The sequence below is a fragment of the Pocillopora verrucosa genome, chromosome 5 (genome assembly GCF_036669915.1).
Source record: "Pocillopora verrucosa isolate sample1 chromosome 5, ASM3666991v2, whole genome shotgun sequence".
Lineage (NCBI taxonomy): Eukaryota > Metazoa > Cnidaria > Anthozoa > Scleractinia > Pocilloporidae > Pocillopora > Pocillopora verrucosa.
In genome coordinates this window covers 15,946,245-15,965,903 of record NC_089316.1, presented here as the reverse complement: position 1 = coordinate 15,965,903, position 19,659 = coordinate 15,946,245, and the positions used below count along the sequence as shown (strand labels likewise).

Here is a 19,659-nt window from a genome sequence, read left to right as displayed (position 1 = left end):
CCAGTCAGTAGTCATCCACACTACTACGGAGGGCTATAGGAGACTCATGTCGAGCTAAGCCGTTTAATTAGGTCCATGGTCTCAAACTTCCCGCTTACTGCAAAGATAGGAATATCGATACGTGATGCTCACGTACAACTTCCTGCATATATACTGCATGGTAGGAATGTTAATATGTGGTGCTTACGTCAATGATAATTTAAAGGAAGAAGATCGATTTCAAGCCTGGTGATTTACGCGAAGAAAGATGTTATTAAGTAAATTACAAAGGCATATTTGAAAAAAAAAAAAAAAAAAAAAGGAACTCCCTGTGCTAACAATACGTAGGAACCCACAACCTTCCAATGAGTACTTCAGACTCTTACCACTGAGCTTTAGAAGACTTGTGTCAAACAAAGCCGTGTAGCGAGGTTCGTTTTGATAAATTGCTGCATACTGCGAGGATAGCAGGCCTAGTGAGTTAGGTTAAGAAAGATATGATTCAATGAATGGCACAGGCGTACTAGGAGAAATGTAACCAATTTCAACAAATTTATTACAAAATTTATCTCTCAAATCGGCTTTCTTGCTCCCTACTGCGTCAGCGCAACGAAGGCTTCACATTCAACTGGTTCATTCTTTTGTTTTTCACATTACTTCGTTTCCATCAACAGCCTGGTTACATTTTCTCTGTATTTAAACCAAATACAAGCCAAAATTCCTCTATTCGCTCTGATGAAGGGTTAACACTCAAATCTTCAGCTTTAGAAACTCTTTAGTTAGCCAATCTACTTAGTTGATAAAAATGAATCATGTTGCAATTCACCACATGACCAAGATTGTAGATTACGGACGTTTGATTCATCTTTCGTTCGAAACCTTCTGCTGCAATAAACTATACCATTTATCCTGTAGCCATTTTTGAACTTCCTTTTTTAAATATTAAAGAAGTATTGTGAGCTGCTGTTACTACGCGACAGGAAATTTATGGCTGAAACATTAGCTGAATACTGGTATTACCGAGAGGAATATCGATCGAAACAAGAAAACGTCACTGACTATTCAATTATAATGGACGTTAAAACATTGACTCCTGAAAAAAAGTTTGAAGTAGGGAAACAATTCTGTTAAAAAACGCCAATATAATAACGTGCTAATCAAATTCAATTTCTGTTATTTGACAAAATTTGTTATTGAATAATATTCAGTTGATTGTCTGACGTATGACATCACAATTAGTGTGGGTAATGACATGATTGCGACTGCAATTTGATGTTACCAAGCACGAGTAAATTTTTCAAAGACAACAAAATTGCGAGAGCCCGTAGGGCTAGTGCAATTTTTGGTCCTTGAAAAATTTATTAGTGCTCACTTACGCAAAGTGAATAGTTTCTTGTTTATGCCAAATTGCGTGAGAGATCATGTTACTTGTTAATAATTTACATTAAGAAGCATCCCAGGGAGTAAAGACAGACGAAATTTTGTCAGCGTGCGCGATTTGTAATTTTCATTCTTGTTACATGAAAAATGCACTCGTTTCAGCCAATCAGACGCAAGTAATTTTTTCTGTGTCGGCAGGTTATTACTGATGGACAAGTGAAGTTCCTCACGTCGTTATGGTTTCCTTAGTCCATTTCAGCTGAACAAATGAACTTCCTCTCGTCCTTATGATTTTCCTAGTCCACTTTAGCCTTTTCTTGCTGATTCTTCATTCAAAGAGTGCTTTGGCCTGTTTAGATGGTAAGTTCTTTGAACAAGTGTTTTCGCATAATTTATGATTATGTACTCGTATAAGTTTTACCCGTTTTACAATCTGAACTTCCTTTCCGCATCACTTCACCACTAACCAACCAAAACAAAAATTGCTCAGTTTCGGGAAGGAAGCACTTAACGGTATTTAGTGGATGTAGATTGCTATGTTTTCTTTTCATTTATCCTGCACACGATGCATAACAATATTACGCGTATTTTATACACGACATGATTTGAATATCGCTGACATTCAGTAAATTGATACTCAAACTCTTCTCAGAACCCTTAATAATTGACTGGGGTCGCAGGCATTTTCTCAATAAGCATTTCAATATTCCTGTTGAGACATATTTCCGATTTCTTAAACTTTTCTTATGACATCAAAACGCCGCGGAGCAGATGGCTCAAACCCTCACCATCAGCTTAGCCTTATCAAACATACGAATTAAGTTAAACAAAAAACCCAAAGTTGCTGCGTGGAAGATCGTTCCAGAATTTCACGTTGTTTTTGTTTGTTTTATTTCTTTTTAACACTCATTGCGGCTGATACGATAGAGTCAAGCCATATGAAATGAATTAAGTTATGCAAAAAACTCAAGGCTTCTGCGTGGAAAATCGCTTCATGACTCAACATCTCAGAATTTCTAGTTTTATTTGTTTTATTTCTTTTTACACACATCGCGGCCGGTAAGATAGATTCAAGTCATATGAGACGAATTGAGTTGTACAAAAAACCCCAAAGTTGCTGCGTGGAAGATCGATCGTTTAAGAATTTCAGGTTTTTTTTTGTCTGTTTTATTTCTTTTTAACACTCATCGCGACCGATACGATAGATTCAAGCCATATGAAACGAATTAAGTTATGCAAAAAACTCAAGGTTGCTACGTGGAGAATCGTTACATGACTCAACATTTCAGAATTTCTCGTTGCTTTTTGTTTTATTTCTTTTTAACACTCATGTCAACTGATACTTAATACAGGGGGTAAGTTGGAGAGTGTAGTAGGTAATTTAGGTTGAAATTAAGGTTGAAAACGTAAATTGCCATCGTAAAGAGTAAAAAAGCTGACGTTTCGAGCGTTAGCCCTTCGTCAGAGCAATTTGAGTCAGAGCATTAACTTAATACGCTCAGTCTAAGTTTTGAAATACATGTATCTAGGCAATGGTGTGGTGATGACATTGCTGTGTGTACATACGAATTTTAAGAGTTTACTTGCTTGTTTCATCAATAGGCCATTTTCTAAAGTTAAAGCGTCTATTTTACCAGGTCAAGGGAAAGCCTTCGATATGAAAATGATTTCTTTCATAATATTGAATGTTTATGTAACAATAATGCTATCACTAATTTCTTAACAATACCGATTCCTGACTTGTTTTATATTAACAGTGTTCCTTTAGTGAATAATTTTACGTTACACTGCTATACGATCTTACGCAGCTATGAGCTGCCAAATTTCAGTGAAAGACGAAATTATGCAAATTACGCATTTCTTGTGTTTTCTAAGCAAAGTTCGAGCCAACTGACCTAGGTATAACGTGCATCTGCATACAGGGTCACATTGGCAGGAAGGTAAAGAAGAAATAAGTTTCGGCGAAATGTAAACCCGCTTAAACGACTACTTTGTTAGACATGGATTGATGTTACTCTGGTTTAAAGATTTAATGAATGTAACCGAGAAGTTAAAATTCATGGATCCACGTTTCGACACTCCTACCCAGTGCCTTCATCAAGGGTGATCTAATCGTTTGCTCCGACAAGGCTGAATTTTCAAAGAGAAAATTCCACGTTTATCTGTTAATGTTGAAGATGTGCTGTTTTGAAGCGAAAGATTTTTAAAGACTAAAAAAAAAATCTTCCAGTGTTCAGTGCAGAGATCCGTTCCCAATCCTTTACTCCGGGGGGTCTGTCAGAAGTTTGAGCCAATTGGGAAGCGACATTCTAATTTCATTTATTTACCTTTTCTTGTCCTATGGAAAACAACTCAAACTTTACCTCGCAACATATAATCTGAAATTATGATGACGGTTTATCAAGTATTTCTTCAAGTCATATTGCATCCAGTCAAAGTACAGTTACAGCACGCATATGCAACGAGCTGTGCAATAAGCCTCCTAGCTGAGTTTTGCGGAAAAGAGATCATCCCAAGCTTATACTGGCCTCACGACTGGGCTTTATTTCGATTCTGAATTATTTTTAGTCATTAATCCTTAGTTCATTTCCTGTTCTTTTGTTTTAGTGTCAGAATAACTCCAACTAGGGGTGATAACCACGTTTAAACTTTATACCGGCTTTTTGAGCATTCATTGTTTGTGAAATTAACATAATGACCAAATTGTAAGACAGCATGACAGAATTGTCAAAACACCATGAAGGAGTATCGCCCTACTAGAGGAGGAACTGTTTTTCTTAAATTCATATCAACAAGAAAAATGATATCAATAATAATAATAACACTTTTTTTACATTGTCATAGTTTGAAGAACATGGATCATATCGCCTATTTGTATGGGTAATCACATGATTTCGAGTGCAATTTAGAATAAATAAGCATGAGAAAATTTTTTTAAAGACTAACAAAATTGTTCGAGCCCGTAAGGCTCGTGCAATTTGTGGTCTTTGAAAAATTAACAAGTGCTTATTTATTCCAAATTGTACGAGAAAAATCATGTGATTACGTGTTAATAATAAACATGAAAAAATACGAGGTAGCTTATCATAATTAAGCATAAGCAAAGCGCGCGCATCAAGTGCAAAAATAATTTATTCAAACCGTGCGTTCGGTCAAAACAACCGCGTACGATTTAAACAATAATATGCAATCATATCTTTAAGACGCAAAAAAGTTCAAATTCCGGTTAAACAGTTCAAGGAATTGTTCAGTCTGTGTCAGAATCACTTTCGATGAAATGGAATCGTCGTTTCCGAGGTTTAACCATGTTTGTTTTTTATTTCGGCGTTGGATCGCTCGAGCAAAGTGTTAAGCTGGGTCGGTTCGTAATTTTCGATTTCCTTGGCAATTCCCTTCTCTAAACACCACTCTTTCCAAACCGACAACCAAAAAGCAGTGCTTTTGACAGTGTTTTCGTTGTTTGAGTTGTTTTTCAGCCGCGGTGGCGAAAGAAAACCTACCTAAAACGCCGGCCATTGTTTCGCTTCGCAAATTTTCAAATTTTGTTGCGACATCAAAGGCTTGCATTTGATTGGCTGTCTGTGAGTTTCTTTGATTATTGACCGATCAGAATGTCTGATTTGTTTCTTTTTTTTGCACTGAATTAACCCTCTACTGCACTGAATTAACTCTCTTCTGCACTGAATTACCTGAAAACTGCATTTGTCTTAACCAATCAGAACTGAGACAATTTTTCATGTATATTATTATAGACAGAATTTCTTATTTCATGATCTGAAAGAGCCTGGTAACACGTACTCAAACGTTCATATAAAAAAGTGTTTCATGAAAATCAAGAACATCCACAATCCTTCTCTGATCAGTGTTATGGTTTCAAATGTTTCATCTACTTTAGATCAATGCCGTATCTTAGCATTTCCATCCACTCTGTTCTTCGTGGGAGAACGTCTTGTGGACCACACCATAGCAAACATCAGTGTGATTGACAGGGACACGTGCGAATATAGTTGCTACCTCAACCATAACTGTGTCAGTGTCAACTTTTATTTTGGACCAAGTGAAGCAGGAATACAAAACTGTGAACTAAACAATTCGACAAGTAAAGAACATGATAAGGATCTGGTGAAGGCAACGAAATATGTGTACCATGGAACAAGAGTAAGGAGACAATGTCTTTAATTTAATATCTTTTATTGTTCTTTTTATTGTTTATTATTATTATTAATTTTTTTTTTAATTATTGTTTTTCAGAATGCTTGTAGTCGTTCTCGCTGCAATAACAACGCCATTTGTCAGTCCGGTTTTACAAGCAAGGGATATCGATGCTTATGTTCTGTTGGATTTGCGGGAGCTCATTGTGAACAAGGTGAGACGTAAAAACGTGTTTGTACCAGTTTTTTGTCTACAACCAAAATTGTTAGCCATTCATATTCTGGATCCAACCAGTTAAATCGATGTTGAGGGATTGTTTCAGTGTATAACGTGCCCACAGCTTCATTTTAATTGTGATCAGCACAGTTTGAATTTCTCTGTGCTTTTGGTATTAATTCTCTCTCTTTAGATGTTGACGAGTGTAAAAAGAAAAGTCACGGATGTAATGTGAATGCCGAATGCCATAATACCGAGGGATCATTTATTTGTAAATGCAAGGCTGGTTATGTGGGAAATGGTCAAAATTGTGCAAGTAAGGAACTCATCTGTTTTATGATTCCTCACTATACACCGCATTCATAGGGGCGACAGATCTGGGGCGCCAAACGCGAAAACGAGGTATTGTAAGATAAAATGACAAGGGTTTGAGAGGTGTATCTACCTTTCTATTTGAAATGAAAAATCGTTTGGATAATATAGATAATTTTCTATTATTTTGATTAGTGCTTCTTTTAATTACGAACAAACTTGTGAAGTGTATCAACACCGCTCCCCACCGCTGAGCATATGTACCAACGTCAACGCTAAGCATAATGTAGCATATTTTCCTCCCGTGGATTACTTTCTAAAGATCATAAGTAACAGAGAGTTTCCTGCACTTGAGGCCGGCTAGCTGTAATACTTTGAAATGTCTCTGGTTTCTCGTCACGTTGAACCTTTTTTCTGATTGGCAAGCTTATTTTGTGTTGGTTCGGCTTTACTATGTTCGATCGAGAGGCGTTTTGTGATATACGACACGCCTTCATTTCAAGGGAGTTAGGGGATGATTTCACATGGACAGAGGCCCTGAGATTATTTTCCGACCCTTGTATTTGTCACAGTTATAAACATCAAAAACGACTTATGATGCACGAATAAAGAAAGAGCTTCCCATGTTGTTAGGTTTCCTGAAGTGCCTGAAAGCACGTTCTCAATTTTTTTTCTGTATCAGAAATTTCTGGCTGTGACCAAGATCCATGCCACAATGAAGGAACCTGTATTCCCCAAAGTGAAGGATACAAATGCACATGTTTACAAGGATTCACTAGTGATCATTGCGAAACAGGTTCGATAAGCAATGTTTTATTCTCTCTTGAAAATTAATTAAATGGGCATTAATTATTGTTCCTGTGACATCATGATTCGAGAGTGGTTGTAAGTACATCGACTTAATATAAAGATATCACTACAGATGTCAACTGGGATTTACTAAACTCTTTAATCCAAAATCACTTTATGAAATGATGGAGTAAAGTTTTTTTATGAATTAAAACTAACCCTCTTGCTGAAAAACAGTTGTATAAATGGGCCTTGCAAAATTTTCTGAGCTAACCAGCAGATTTATAGATGGAAAACTTATTGTATGCGAAGAAACGAGCATTTTTTATATATATTTCGAGAATGATATTTTCGCATTAAAGCATAGTTTAAATCTTAAAAAATCTCTCCTTATAACGATATAATGTAATGATTCAAAGACAACTGGAGATTTGCCGAAAAATTGATTTTGTAGATATAGACGACTGTGTTAGCAGTCCTTGTTTGAACAAAGGAACCTGCTTTGACGATATCAACAAATACAGATGCAGCTGTGCAATTGGGTTTAGTGTAATAAATTGTGAAATGGGTAGGCTGATTATTTTGTCTATATTTAGCATGTTAAAATGGTAGTGCGTCATAATCAAGTAATAAAATATGGTGACAAATTCCGGCTTTCATGATTACATACTAAACGTATTATGCAAAATCTGCGTTATATATCCTCTTCGCCAGCTCGTATTAAAATAGGGCGGTTCTGGTACCTTAGCTTTGTAAAACCCGGTATTACATGCCTTAAAGCAAAGAAACGCCTAATCATAAACCTACTGAATTTTGTTTCAGATAATGACGAGTGCACTCAAAATACTCACACATGTAGTTTGACTAGAGGGGTTTGTAAAAACACGCCAGGATCATTTCAATGCAGTTGTAAACCTGGGTTCATCGGAGACGGACACAATTGTGAAGGTTTGTCAATATGTTACCGGCATTTATCATATAAACCACGGTGTTATAGAAGGATTTCTAGCCCTGAGAAAAGCCGTAACAACACACGTGAAATAATATCGTATTTTTTTACGTGTGTTTGATATCGCCAATCAGCTGCTGACACGTCACTCGTATTTCGCGTCACTCGGTCAGGTTGATGAAAGAACGGCGAAGCCTTCACCATCTTGCAGACAGTGACGTTCAAACTTTCCTAGAAAGGGAAGAAAACCAAAATGCGGAAAGAAAAACCGAAAAATACGTTTTCGGTGACTTTGGTGATGGAATTTTTTCGCGACTGAGAACGAAAATCCACAACTGGAAGATTTGCCACAGGCCGATTTTGGCCGTGTATCCAAAAATTTTGTATATTAAAAATTATCCCCATGGTTTGTTTTTGTAGTGTTTCAAAGCATTTTTCATGATGAACTTTAGCGCCAACTTACTTTACGATTTTAATTCGGAGATTGTTGATCGTTTTATTTTCATTCATTAATAAAGTTGACTATTCATTGTCAGGAAAGGATTATTGTGTTTATATGATAAACAAAATAATACATTGCTGCTTGAAGATATAGAATTTCTCTTCCCGTGTTCAACTCGACATCTCACTCCTTCGCTACGCTCACTCGTGAGCTATCGGGTTGAACATTCGAAGAGAAATTCTACATCTACCCGCGCCCATGTATTATTCTCTATATAGCACTGTGTAACAATTATGAAGTAATGTTTTCTCTGATGAGTGACGGAGTTTCAACAACAACAACAACAACAACAGCATTTATTTAAACACGATAAAAAATTCAGCAAAAGCTGATGTGGTCGTGTACGGACAATAAAACTAAATTCCTAACTAAATCCAATAAAACTAAATTCCTAACTAAATTATAAGAAGACTAATGTAAGATTTCTACATATTTTCAACAATAAAAATTCTACATAGTACATCATTATAACATACGTGGCTTAAAAATACACTTGAGTGACTTTTTAAAAGCGTCAACGTCTTGAATTGATCTCATTTGATTTTCCAGAGCGTTCCACCGAGTAATTGACTTGTATGAGCATGATTTCTTGACCATATCGGTCTTAGGTCTAGGTAACTTAAATGTCATTTTCCTCCTGAAGTCGTAACTACTTACATACTTTTCAAAGTGACGGCTCATAGGACGTGGCAAAAGATTATAATAAGCCTGATGCGCTAAGATTAGTAATCGTTTCTCATACATAATCTCTAAGGTATTCCATTTTACTGTGGCAAGAACCTCCTTGCTTGGAGTACACCAATCCAAGTTAAATATTATTTTGGCCGCTCTAACATGTATAGATTCTAAGCTTGAGAAAAATACTCGACCACAAGAGCCCCAAACTAACATACCATATGTCACAGACGGCAGAATAACCTTAAAATAGAAATCAATTCTTGCCTGTATAGGAAGAAAATACAAGGATTTAAGTAAATTCAACTTCTGCGTATATGACTTAGCTAATTCCGATACATGATGATCCCATTTAAGAGCATTATCTATCTGAACACCTAGGCATCTTGCAGAAACAACCTCCCCGACAACATAATCACCTATCTTAATAGCTTGTTTTGGCCCAGTAAATTTTCCGCGTCCACCAAGCAATATATATTCCGTCTTGGTGGGATGTGGAGTGAGACAGTTCTCGCAACACCATGTATATAGCCTTGCTAGTACTTCATTCAACTTGGAGGCCACCAGATCGTAGGTCGGAGCTGAGACATAGACGGTGGTATCGTCTGCGTACATGTGAAGCTGTGGGTCACCATCTATTCCCTCAGTGATATTGGGCAGATCATTACAGAAGATGGAAAACAGGGTAGGGCCCAGCACCGACCCTTGAGGTACACCAAAAGTAACTGGCATAGCTTGAGATTGACACCCATTAATCGTCGTTACTTGCGTTCTTCCAGAGAGGTAATCTCTTATCCAACACCACAAGTCCCCAGCTACACCAAGACTTTGAAGTTTTCGGAGCAGAATGGAGTGGGGAATTGCGTCAAACGCCTTACGAAAGTCTACAAAAACCACGCCTACAACATGTTTCTTGTCGATCGCTTGTCTCCAGTCATCCGTTATTTTCACTAACAACAGCTCGGTGGAATGACCTTTTTTATACGCCCACTGGTGAGGGTTCCCAAGTCCTTGTTCAGTGACATGCGTGGTAATAGTTGACGCCACCATAGACTCCATCAGTTTTCCTGGTACACTTAATAGCGAGATAGGCCTGTAATTTTGCTTAACGGTTTCATCGTCATTTTTATAGAGAGCTGAGATGTTTGCAGCCTTCCAAGTAGCCGGTACACTGTTGCAGGTGGCGCTTATTTGAAAAACAGACAATAAAGATGGAATAATTGAGTCACCGGCAAACTTTAAAAGTTTTGGAGCAACTCTGTCGGGCCCAGAGGCTTTATCGGCTCTCAACTTAGCCATCGAACTAACAATAACCTCCTGCGATAAATTTATGTTCATAACACAAGGCGCGACGGTAGATACATGAACGTTACTTTGTGTCGAGTTGGTATTCGGCAATTCGTTGGCCAGTTTTTCGCCTATAGTTGAGAAATGTTCATTAAGTATGTTCGCTTTGTCCAGATCGGAGGTGACAACTTTTCCATCCGCATTCCTGATCCCTAATATCGGGGTAATCGATTTGCCGTTTGTCGCATTTTTTACCAGTCTCCAGTAGGATTTACAATCCTTCACTTCATTGAACAGTTCCAAATAGTATCTGCTCTTAGAAAGCCTCACCTCCCGTGTCACTCTATTCCGCAACTCCGAATACTCAGCCCACAGGTCTGGATCACCCAGACGTTGTGCCATTTTAAGCATTTTGAAACGTTTATTCATCAAGTGCCGTATTTGCGGTGTTATCCAAGGTACCGAGACGCTCCTAATTTTAACTTCCCTGTAAGGCGCATGCACCTGACAGATATCTTTGAATATGCGTGACCACGCCCAATAGCAATCGTCTGGATCGTTAAACACTGAACATACTGACCACGGGGCACTCTCGATATCCTTCACAAAAGTAGCTTGATCAAATCTTTTGAAGGTGCGGACCCTGACTATCTTTGGAGGCGGCCTTTTTATTTTGGACCATATTGTAGCAAGAACCAGCTTATGATCTGAGATTCCCAACTCAGTTGTTTTAATAGTTCCTTTGATAATCTCCGGCTTGCTGGTAATAACCAAGTCAATCAGTGTTTTTGTCTCACTTGTAACTCTTGTTGGCTGGCTCCTATCGTTCATTACGCTATAGCTGAATTGCTGGAGTATATCTTGTAATACAATTACTAGTTGGAGGACTGTAGTTCAACAGCTTGTAAGTTGCCCCAAATCCGTCATAATCCATCCTTGCATCATCGGACACAAAAACCACCCTCAGGCTTCCGTGCAGTGAATAAAACTTTACAGGAGTATCCCTTGGTGTACCACATAGTTTTCCAGGCAGCGCTTCATCACTGAAGCTATTCTGAACTTCCATATAATCACACGAGCAAGCAGCGCCACCGCAACGTTCAAGATTATAGTCTGGTATTGTGAGCTCGACACGGTATCTTTGTTTCCCTATAATCTTCCAGCTACATGTCTGGTTGAATGGATAGTTTCTTGGATTAAAGGGAGTGGAGAAAGAACCTGATGTTTCACTGAGGATCATATCTGTTGGGCACAGTGAATCTCCATCTATTGCCTCAAAGGTTGCATTGAACCCTTTGTTTACAAGGCCGGTGCGAGATTCAAATCTTACTTGAATGAAATTTCCCTCGGAGTACACAGGAGGGGGAAGCTTTTGACCACAGATCTTAAAGTCATTGGGTTTTCCTCCATGAGAGGCAACGTTTGTGATAAAGACTCGGGCACTCTCTGCTTTCGCTCCAGCACAGTCATCGTTTTCACCTGCTACCAGGGTAAAGTTCAAGAAGGTCAGTTTGATGATTTTCCCACCAGGTACCGTGATATTCCAGGTACAAATCCTGTTTGCGTCATAGTTGTTGGGAAAATTGGGGCTGGAAATGTGACCACTTGAAGCATTGATGGATTCTCCAGGAAGGGTGCAAGGATCACTTGTCGCCAGAGTCAGGGAGGCAACTCCAATAGCAAAGACGAGCCAAAACAAAGCCATTAGCGAACAGACCACTCGTTCACGACTATTCAGTAATGCTTTGGTGTCCGACTTCAGTTGGCCAACGCAATTCAAAGTCTTTCCAGTCTACAAAATTGCATAAAAGATAACGATAACGAATATGTACCAATTAAGTTGTAAGGCAATGGACAAAAAGTCTTTAATACTGCTCATAAAACGCAAAGAGGAGATCTAAAATTTGAACACTTTTATGAACAAGTTTTCACTAAAGGGACCGACGTGATGAAAATGTAGCTTTCTTGTGCTTGGAACATTTTTCCAATGGTGTCGTGGCGTTGCAAAGAAGCTAGAGTGTGGATCAACCACTGATTCTTTCTCTAGGTAGAGAGTGATGGAGTATAAAACATTCGTGTTTTTCATTTCTACTATTGCAGGATACATAAAAAATTCAGTTATATTGTCGAAAAATGAATCTTACTTCGCATATCTTCGTGAGTTCCTGGTTCCTGCTGTTGGAAATGATCCCCATTGGTTGTTCTGCTACCGCGCCTCTTTACATGGCTGGGCTGGCGATGCCTTCCACACTCGTTGCGACGGAAAGAAAGATATGGTAACAATTATACAGAAAGACCAGTATGTTTTTGGTGGGTACACCGACATTCCATGGGGTAAGAAACTGTATCCACTATAAACATAATAATGACGATCTTACTCGCATGTAGTCTGCCTATCGATGTTACATCTGTCAAACATAAAAAAAAGCAAGTTTCTCTTGGCGGTAGTCGAAATGATTCCCCACTGATCTACTATCTTCACTCCTCTTCTCCACTCTACGTCAGTCAACGTAAGCGAACAACAGTTAGCAAAGGTACCCTCTCATTTTCGGTAAACAAGATTCCAATGTCAAACACACACGTTGAAAATCCATGGAGACTACTTGATGCGCGAATCCAGACTTTAAAAGAATATCGATCATATCTAGGACGTTTTTTCAATCAGTCGCTACCTACCATTTCATAACTGCACTCATGTTGCAGCTCCTTGAATCAATCTTTGGATATGTTACCTCAACCTTCTCCGAAAGTTTTTTAACCAGGTTTTATAACCAATATTGTAGATGGAAATCACGAAAAGGACTCACGCATACGTAACCGTTAGAAAGTAATTGTGCCCTCACTAGTTCATGTGCAAATATGTAATGTAAAATCAGTACTATAACCTTAACTTCAAAACTAGGTGCAGGTAGATTATGCCCTTTCTATCTTTAAGATTTCGTGAATAATATTAATAACTGATTATCCGAAAAAAAAATGCTATTAACGATGCATCGAATTAAAATGTTTCCTTAGCCGATTGTCCTCCGGGAGCCAGAACAGAGGACTCGTCAGGTCGCTGTTGTGTATTTCCTTTCGAGTATCGGGGGCATACATACAACTCCTGTAAAGGGAGCTACATTCATCCTGGAAGGGGGTGGTGCTTTGTCGATGCTGTCTTCAAACAAGACTGGGCTTATTGTGGTAAGAATAAATGTAATTTTTTAAGAGACATACATATCAGTATTTTACTCTTTCCGCTTTTTTCAGTCTTAAGAACTTTAAGTCATTACATGATTTTCCTCAACTCCGACAGTAAGTTGCCAGCTTTTATAGAATAAATAAACTAAGTAAAAACTTTTCTATGGAAAAATTGCAATTTTTTCTCATTGTCTTGACCTGTAGATGATGATCCGTATGAAGGATATCGTAAGACCGACAAGGCTTTTATTTTTTCGCTCGAAAACAAAGAAGGACTGGCGCCGTTCAAAAGTATGGTGAAGCATGACTCCCAAGCCATTTATATGGAGATAAGCCACGGTCCAATATTTGGCGAAGGACACGATATTTATATTGCTGACAACGCAGGTCATAATGCTCATTCGTACACCAACTTTGGTCACTCTTTCTCGGCTCCAAGTGAAGTAAAGGAAAAGGATACAGTGTTAGCTGGAACCTACCATTTTACTCCCGATGAAGTAGAGGTGTTTTATCTCCCTTAGAGCTGGAATTTCAATTGCAATTCTAAGCCAGGTAATTAAATCTCACATTGTCTCTGCCCACTGAGGAATGTTAAATTTTTTGTAGCAGCAACTGTAAGGGGAAATGCTGGGCGGTAAGTAGCGATGGATTAACTTCCCGTCCAGGAAAAGGGTGTCTGCTTGTAACATGCAAGGATGGACATGCTGTAATTGCCGTAACCAGGATAAACTCCAAGGTTATGGGCCACTCAGGCTCGACTTATGCGCAGAATTTTGATTATGTCCAGCGTGCATTAGAGTTGTAATTGAAGATTCTCTGCTTTTTTGTTAATATTGTTATTACTGCATGCCTTAAAGTGATATCTGTGGTTTGAACTTTTTATTAAGTTTTTATATCTAATCAAAACTAAGTTATCCAAAAACATTTTAACAGGGTTGAAGAACAACTTTAACAAATCTGACGGAATAACTGGCAGGGTATTATAATTTATTTTAGAGGTGGAAAACCACTGCACGTCACATGATAATTTTGGAATCTTAATATTTACACGTTGAACAAAGTCGGATAACAATTAGAAATCTTCGCGAGATATTTTCTCGGGAAAGCAGTGGTCACTCACCACTCACTCTCATGACAGCAGACTGAGGCGAAGTTTTCGTCTTTTCTTGGAAATGTTTGCTGTTTTTGTTAATTTCTTTATAGGTTTTACATTAACCAAAATGCCAATTATTCTCAGGATATTTGCTTCTAGCTCAACAAGGTTATTATATGTGTTATAACCAGCAAAATAGGACATGGACGCCAAAATCACGCTTCAGTGGTGGTCATGAACGCTACGCAATGCTCACTATTGTGATAATAGGCTTATGAAACAATGAACGTAGTGCTCTATTTCCCTTTCATTCGTTTTGGTTAATCATGATTTGGCCTTTCTAGCTACGTTTTACGCACTAAGATTTATTGTACGTTTCTACTTGAACAAGATATAATGCACGTTAACGACCTCGCGCCATTTTGGTAATAAATTTGGCAAGTTATATCAATAACAACTTTAGGGACCCTAAGCTTCTGACGAGTGAAATCGACTTAACAACAACACGATTAGAAAACAAAAACACTCGTCTAGAAGCTGTCACCTAGTAAAGGACTTCATGTTTAACAAAGACCTGACAATATGGCCAAAAAAGTTTTAAATTAAAAGCTATTTTTAACTTAATCAAAACTTGGTTGAATCTGTTGCTTTTGTGTTAGAGGTAATAGCCTGCCCCTATATCCTAGGGAAAAGTGATCAAACTTTCATTTAAGAGCGTGAAAACCTTTTTAAAGTGTTTCATTTTCTGGCAATTCATAGTGTAATTGTTTTAACTTTTAATTTTAATCCTCACTAAGTGGACAGGGAGGAATGTGTAATTGCAGTGCAAGCAAAGTATACTAAAGGATAAGCAGTTAAGAACACACGATTCTCCATTGATTTTGTACATTGACAATAATACTTTTTTTCCAATTGCGGTACTCTTACCCATTCGCGTGTCATAACCTGAGAAAGGCGGAAGCGAGCCCTTAATATAATTTACGTTTTGTGCTCAAAATATGATCATTGACAGCATTTGCTATCCGTCACGTATTTTATCTTACACAAAGTATCCGACTTGCTGTATGATAGGAATAAGAATAATAACTTTTTTTAAATGCCCATAAACCATATTAATAAACAAATTAAGTGCATAAGCCAGTAAATGTTTCATCAAGCACGATAGTTTGAATGACATTACCGTTCAGATAGTCAACATCCCTTTTCTTAACTAATGAGTATGAGAAAATCAACTGCGATGAAAAAAACAAAAAACAAAAAAGAAATGTATTAGATTCGAAACGAGCTGTAATTTGTGCACCGTGTTTGCACCTTAATTTAACGTGTTTTAATAAAAGAGGTTATGATGTACAGCTAGTGTGTTACATTAATATGAAAAGAATTCAAGCTCGTTTCAAGTGTATAGATATGAATTTTCTTCATTTTGTATGTGAATTTCCAACGAATTTTTCTTGTCCTGACCTTAAACTTGAATTTCATTCTGCACTCAAGTTCCATTCAAATCATTTGCATTATGTGTGTTTGACGCCAGTCATTATCTGTTCTCGACGACTTCCTCGGTCGAGGTCAGAGGAAAATTCAGAATAAAATTGAATAGAAAGGTTCTATGAGGACCGAAAACAAGTAAAACAAACTGTTAAGGCAGATGGCTTCTTGTTTTTGGTCAGTTGCTTTAAAACAGAAAATAGAATGAAGAAGATTGAGGTTTCAATTAGCCTGCTACAAAGTTATCAGGCTGTATCTTGTCACTTCAAATGGAAGTGACGTTAGTGAAGCTGTTTTACATAGAACAGCCATTAGGACGCGTGAGTGATATAGAATGCGGATAGGTGATGTGTGGAGAGAAAATACAAAGGAAGGTGAAAAGATATTTTGTTAACAATGTCTTTTTATCAAACGGTAGGATATCTTAGATTAGACACTGGCTCATAAAACTTAAAAACGTCCCTCTTTTTCGAGCCCATGTAAAATTTTGAAATTTTAACAATCGGACAACGAATTCCTTCAAGCGATCAATTATTTTTGAAAAGGGAAGGGAGGACTATTCACCATTGTGTCGAGGTTAACCGCTCGGGTCTACTTTCCCCTGTCATAACTTTACAAAACATTCGATCAAAGAGGTAAATCGCCTTGGGTTGTTTATTCAACAAAACAATGTGGATGAACGGCAACTTCTAAAATCGGTTGGTTTTCTATGAATGTTAACTGTAGATTCATCAACAGCGGAGAAGTATTTTGTGGACATTAACAGCACTAAGGAGGCAAGACCACAGAATTTCCTCTCAGCCCCTTCATGGTTTTATATCCAAAGAGGTAAGAATTCAAAACTCTGTATACCTATCTGATCTGAATTTCTTTAAGAATACGGTAGACCTTCGCGGGTGTCCTTCGCATAAAAAAATTGCGCCATTTGAAACATAACTACCAAAAAATAGATATCAGTGGGAAGGATAGAATATGTATCCGGCAAAAACTTTCCCGCTTTTTCCGAAAAATCGAAATGCCGACCACCCGAGGCTTCCTCATATTTGCCCATGACAGACCTTATTTCAATTTATAACTTTGGTGTGGCTGATATACATAAAATGAGAAAGCTAAACATAAATTACCTACAAAAAGATAGCTTATCGTCTTAACTTATGGAGAGAATATCGTAGGACAGACAAGGCGTTCATTTCATTCAAAAGAAGAAGGACCGTCGCCGTTTAAGAGCATGGTGAAGCATGATTCCTAAGCTATTTATATAGACTTAAGCAATGGTCCAACATTTCAACGTATATCCAACGATATTCATATTGCTGACAACGCAGGTCAAAATTCACACTCGTACACCAGGTTTAACGAAACCTTCTCGGTTCCAAGTCCAGTAAAGGGAAAAGGATACAGTGTTAGCTGGGAGTCCCAGTCCCCATGAATTAGAGGTGTTCCCTTCAATCTGTTTTTCAAATAGCAAAATGGCCCGAAAAGTTTCTTTCGGTAGAAATTTAAACAGTTTTCCGTCAAAAATTGTATTTGTCTCCAGGAAAGGTCCTTAGTTCCTGCTGTGTCTCTCCCCACTGGGGAATTCCTTCGGGTAACAGACACTGTCAAGTAAATTCTGGGTGGGAAGTTAAGATGGATTAGGATCCCGTTCATAAGAAATAGTAATATTTTAAGACTACATGCTGCAGCCAACCAGGATGAACTCCAAAAGCCGGGATAAACTTCAAGGGCAGACTTTTAATTGTATTTAGAGGCATTTTTAATAAATGTTTTTTCAGGTAGAATTTTTCAGATGATTGAGGTAGGAAGTTACTGAAAATTTCTGATTTGTGCGATCAATATTGCCTTTACAAAGGGAGATCTTGTCGAGGAACAGTTGCTCATCATTTACTTTCAAGTAATTTTCTTTCTTTATTCTGATCTAATCAAAACTTAGTTGTTCGATATAGTCTTAGAAGAGTTTGAGAACAATGTAAACATATTTTTGTCTTGTTTGTCTTATTTTCGACACTACGAAAAACAACAGGAATTATATTTATTCTGGCATATTAATCTTAAAAGGTTAACCAAAGTCGCGCGACAGTAAAGATGCTTCTCTGGTAGAGCAATTTTTAATTGTCCACTCACATTAACGACAGGTCGGTATAGAAATTCGAATTAGATTTCATGCCACGTCTATCGAAGGTTGGCCATCTTAATACACCAAGACAAAAGCTTGGCGCCATGAACCGAGGAGGCCTTCAAAGCGTTGGTGAATGCCCGTGCTGCTCTATTACAGTCTCACAGATAATACTTAACAAGAAATTAGCCACGGTATCGATGATGTCGCTGGCTTTTTCAATGACATAATCGATGACGTCGCCGACGAAACTTTCACGTCTTCTTTGTGCATTATGATGTTACCAATCTATTCTTCTTAAACCTTTCACTATCAAGATCTCATTAGTAATTCCCCCTACTGTCTGCCATCCGATTCATACGATGTTAGTTGGGAGAATAAAGCATTGGATCAACTGATGATCCCTTAATTAGCATTTTTTCTTTATTCTCATCACTTGTCAGATATAGTATCGATATTTTAGGAGAAATTCTGTCTTGGTCACTCTTAACAGTTAGTGGGTAAAAGCCCCTCAAACCAAGTAAGTTTTGATGAAAGGGTGATGACAAAGCTTTACTAAAAAGTGGAAAATATTGCCGTGACAATGACCCCATGAATCCTTTTATGCGAGATTTCTTTGTTCGTATCTTGTTTCGGCGTTAGGCTTGAAATCAATAACATCTGGGCTTAAAAGACAACTGGATTAATCATATAGAGGACAGGACTAAGTCACTTAAACGAGAAATCGTGTTTCAATCCGTGTAAATATTAATGTGAAAAACAATTTAACAAACTGACCTGTATATTAATTAGTTCTATAGTTTTTATAATTGAATTGCATTATTTTAGAATTGTAATTTTGAACTTCTATTTTAATTTCTAATTTAATATTTATTGTAAGGCGCAGTTGAATATTTTTATAGAAACTGCGCGGTATAAATTTAAATTTAATAAATAATAATAATATATGTGGTTTAATTTTTCTTTCCTGTTATTCGATTTTAAGGTAGAGATGAATTTATAAACCAACTAAAAAAACTTCTATCTTCAACGCTCCGCAATTTAGAGATTAAAGGTGGCTTGAAATTGTTTTCGGAGACACCTACTGACTATATTCAAAGCGCTAAAAAAACATCGTTTCTTCTTCATAGAAGAACCAGTTTCACACATTTGTTAAAAAATGGATTAAAGTTTGAAATGGCGGGTGGTCTCATGGCGAAAGTTATCAGAAAATCGTGTGAAACAGTTTTTGGGGTAGAGCTCGGAAAATCCTCGCTGGATTCTCCTACAACTTTTCGAACACCTTTTTTGAGATAATTATAATGCCTCGCTGTTGAGTGAATTACAACAAACTGAAGTGATATTCCCTAATCTCCAAACCTTAACGTCTACAACGATGAAATCATTCGTTTGAATTCAATTCAAGATGAGTGAGTTTTCAGCTGTTGTTTGTTGAAAAGAAGATGTTATTCAATTAGTGACGTAGGCATAGTCAGAGAAACAAAAACAAAAAAAAAACTCTGATTGCATTGACATTGTCCACGTCATTGCTAATGATAATCAAA

General features: G+C 37.5%; 1 protein-coding gene across 1 annotated transcript; it reads left to right on the top strand.

Moving 5' to 3' along the window:
- Positions 1–1,646: 1,646 nt before the first annotated feature.
- LOC131785373 (uncharacterized) lies at positions 1,647–13,942 on the top strand. Its single transcript, XM_066166643.1, has 8 exons — positions 1,647–1,719; positions 5,255–5,517; positions 5,611–5,725; positions 5,921–6,043; positions 6,722–6,835; positions 12,342–12,575; positions 13,257–13,424; positions 13,626–13,942. The coding sequence occupies exons 1-8, from the start codon at positions 1,647–1,649 to the stop codon at positions 13,940–13,942; spliced, it is 1,407 nt and encodes a 468-aa protein (XP_066022740.1).
- The last annotated feature ends 5,717 nt before the right edge of the window (positions 13,943–19,659 follow it).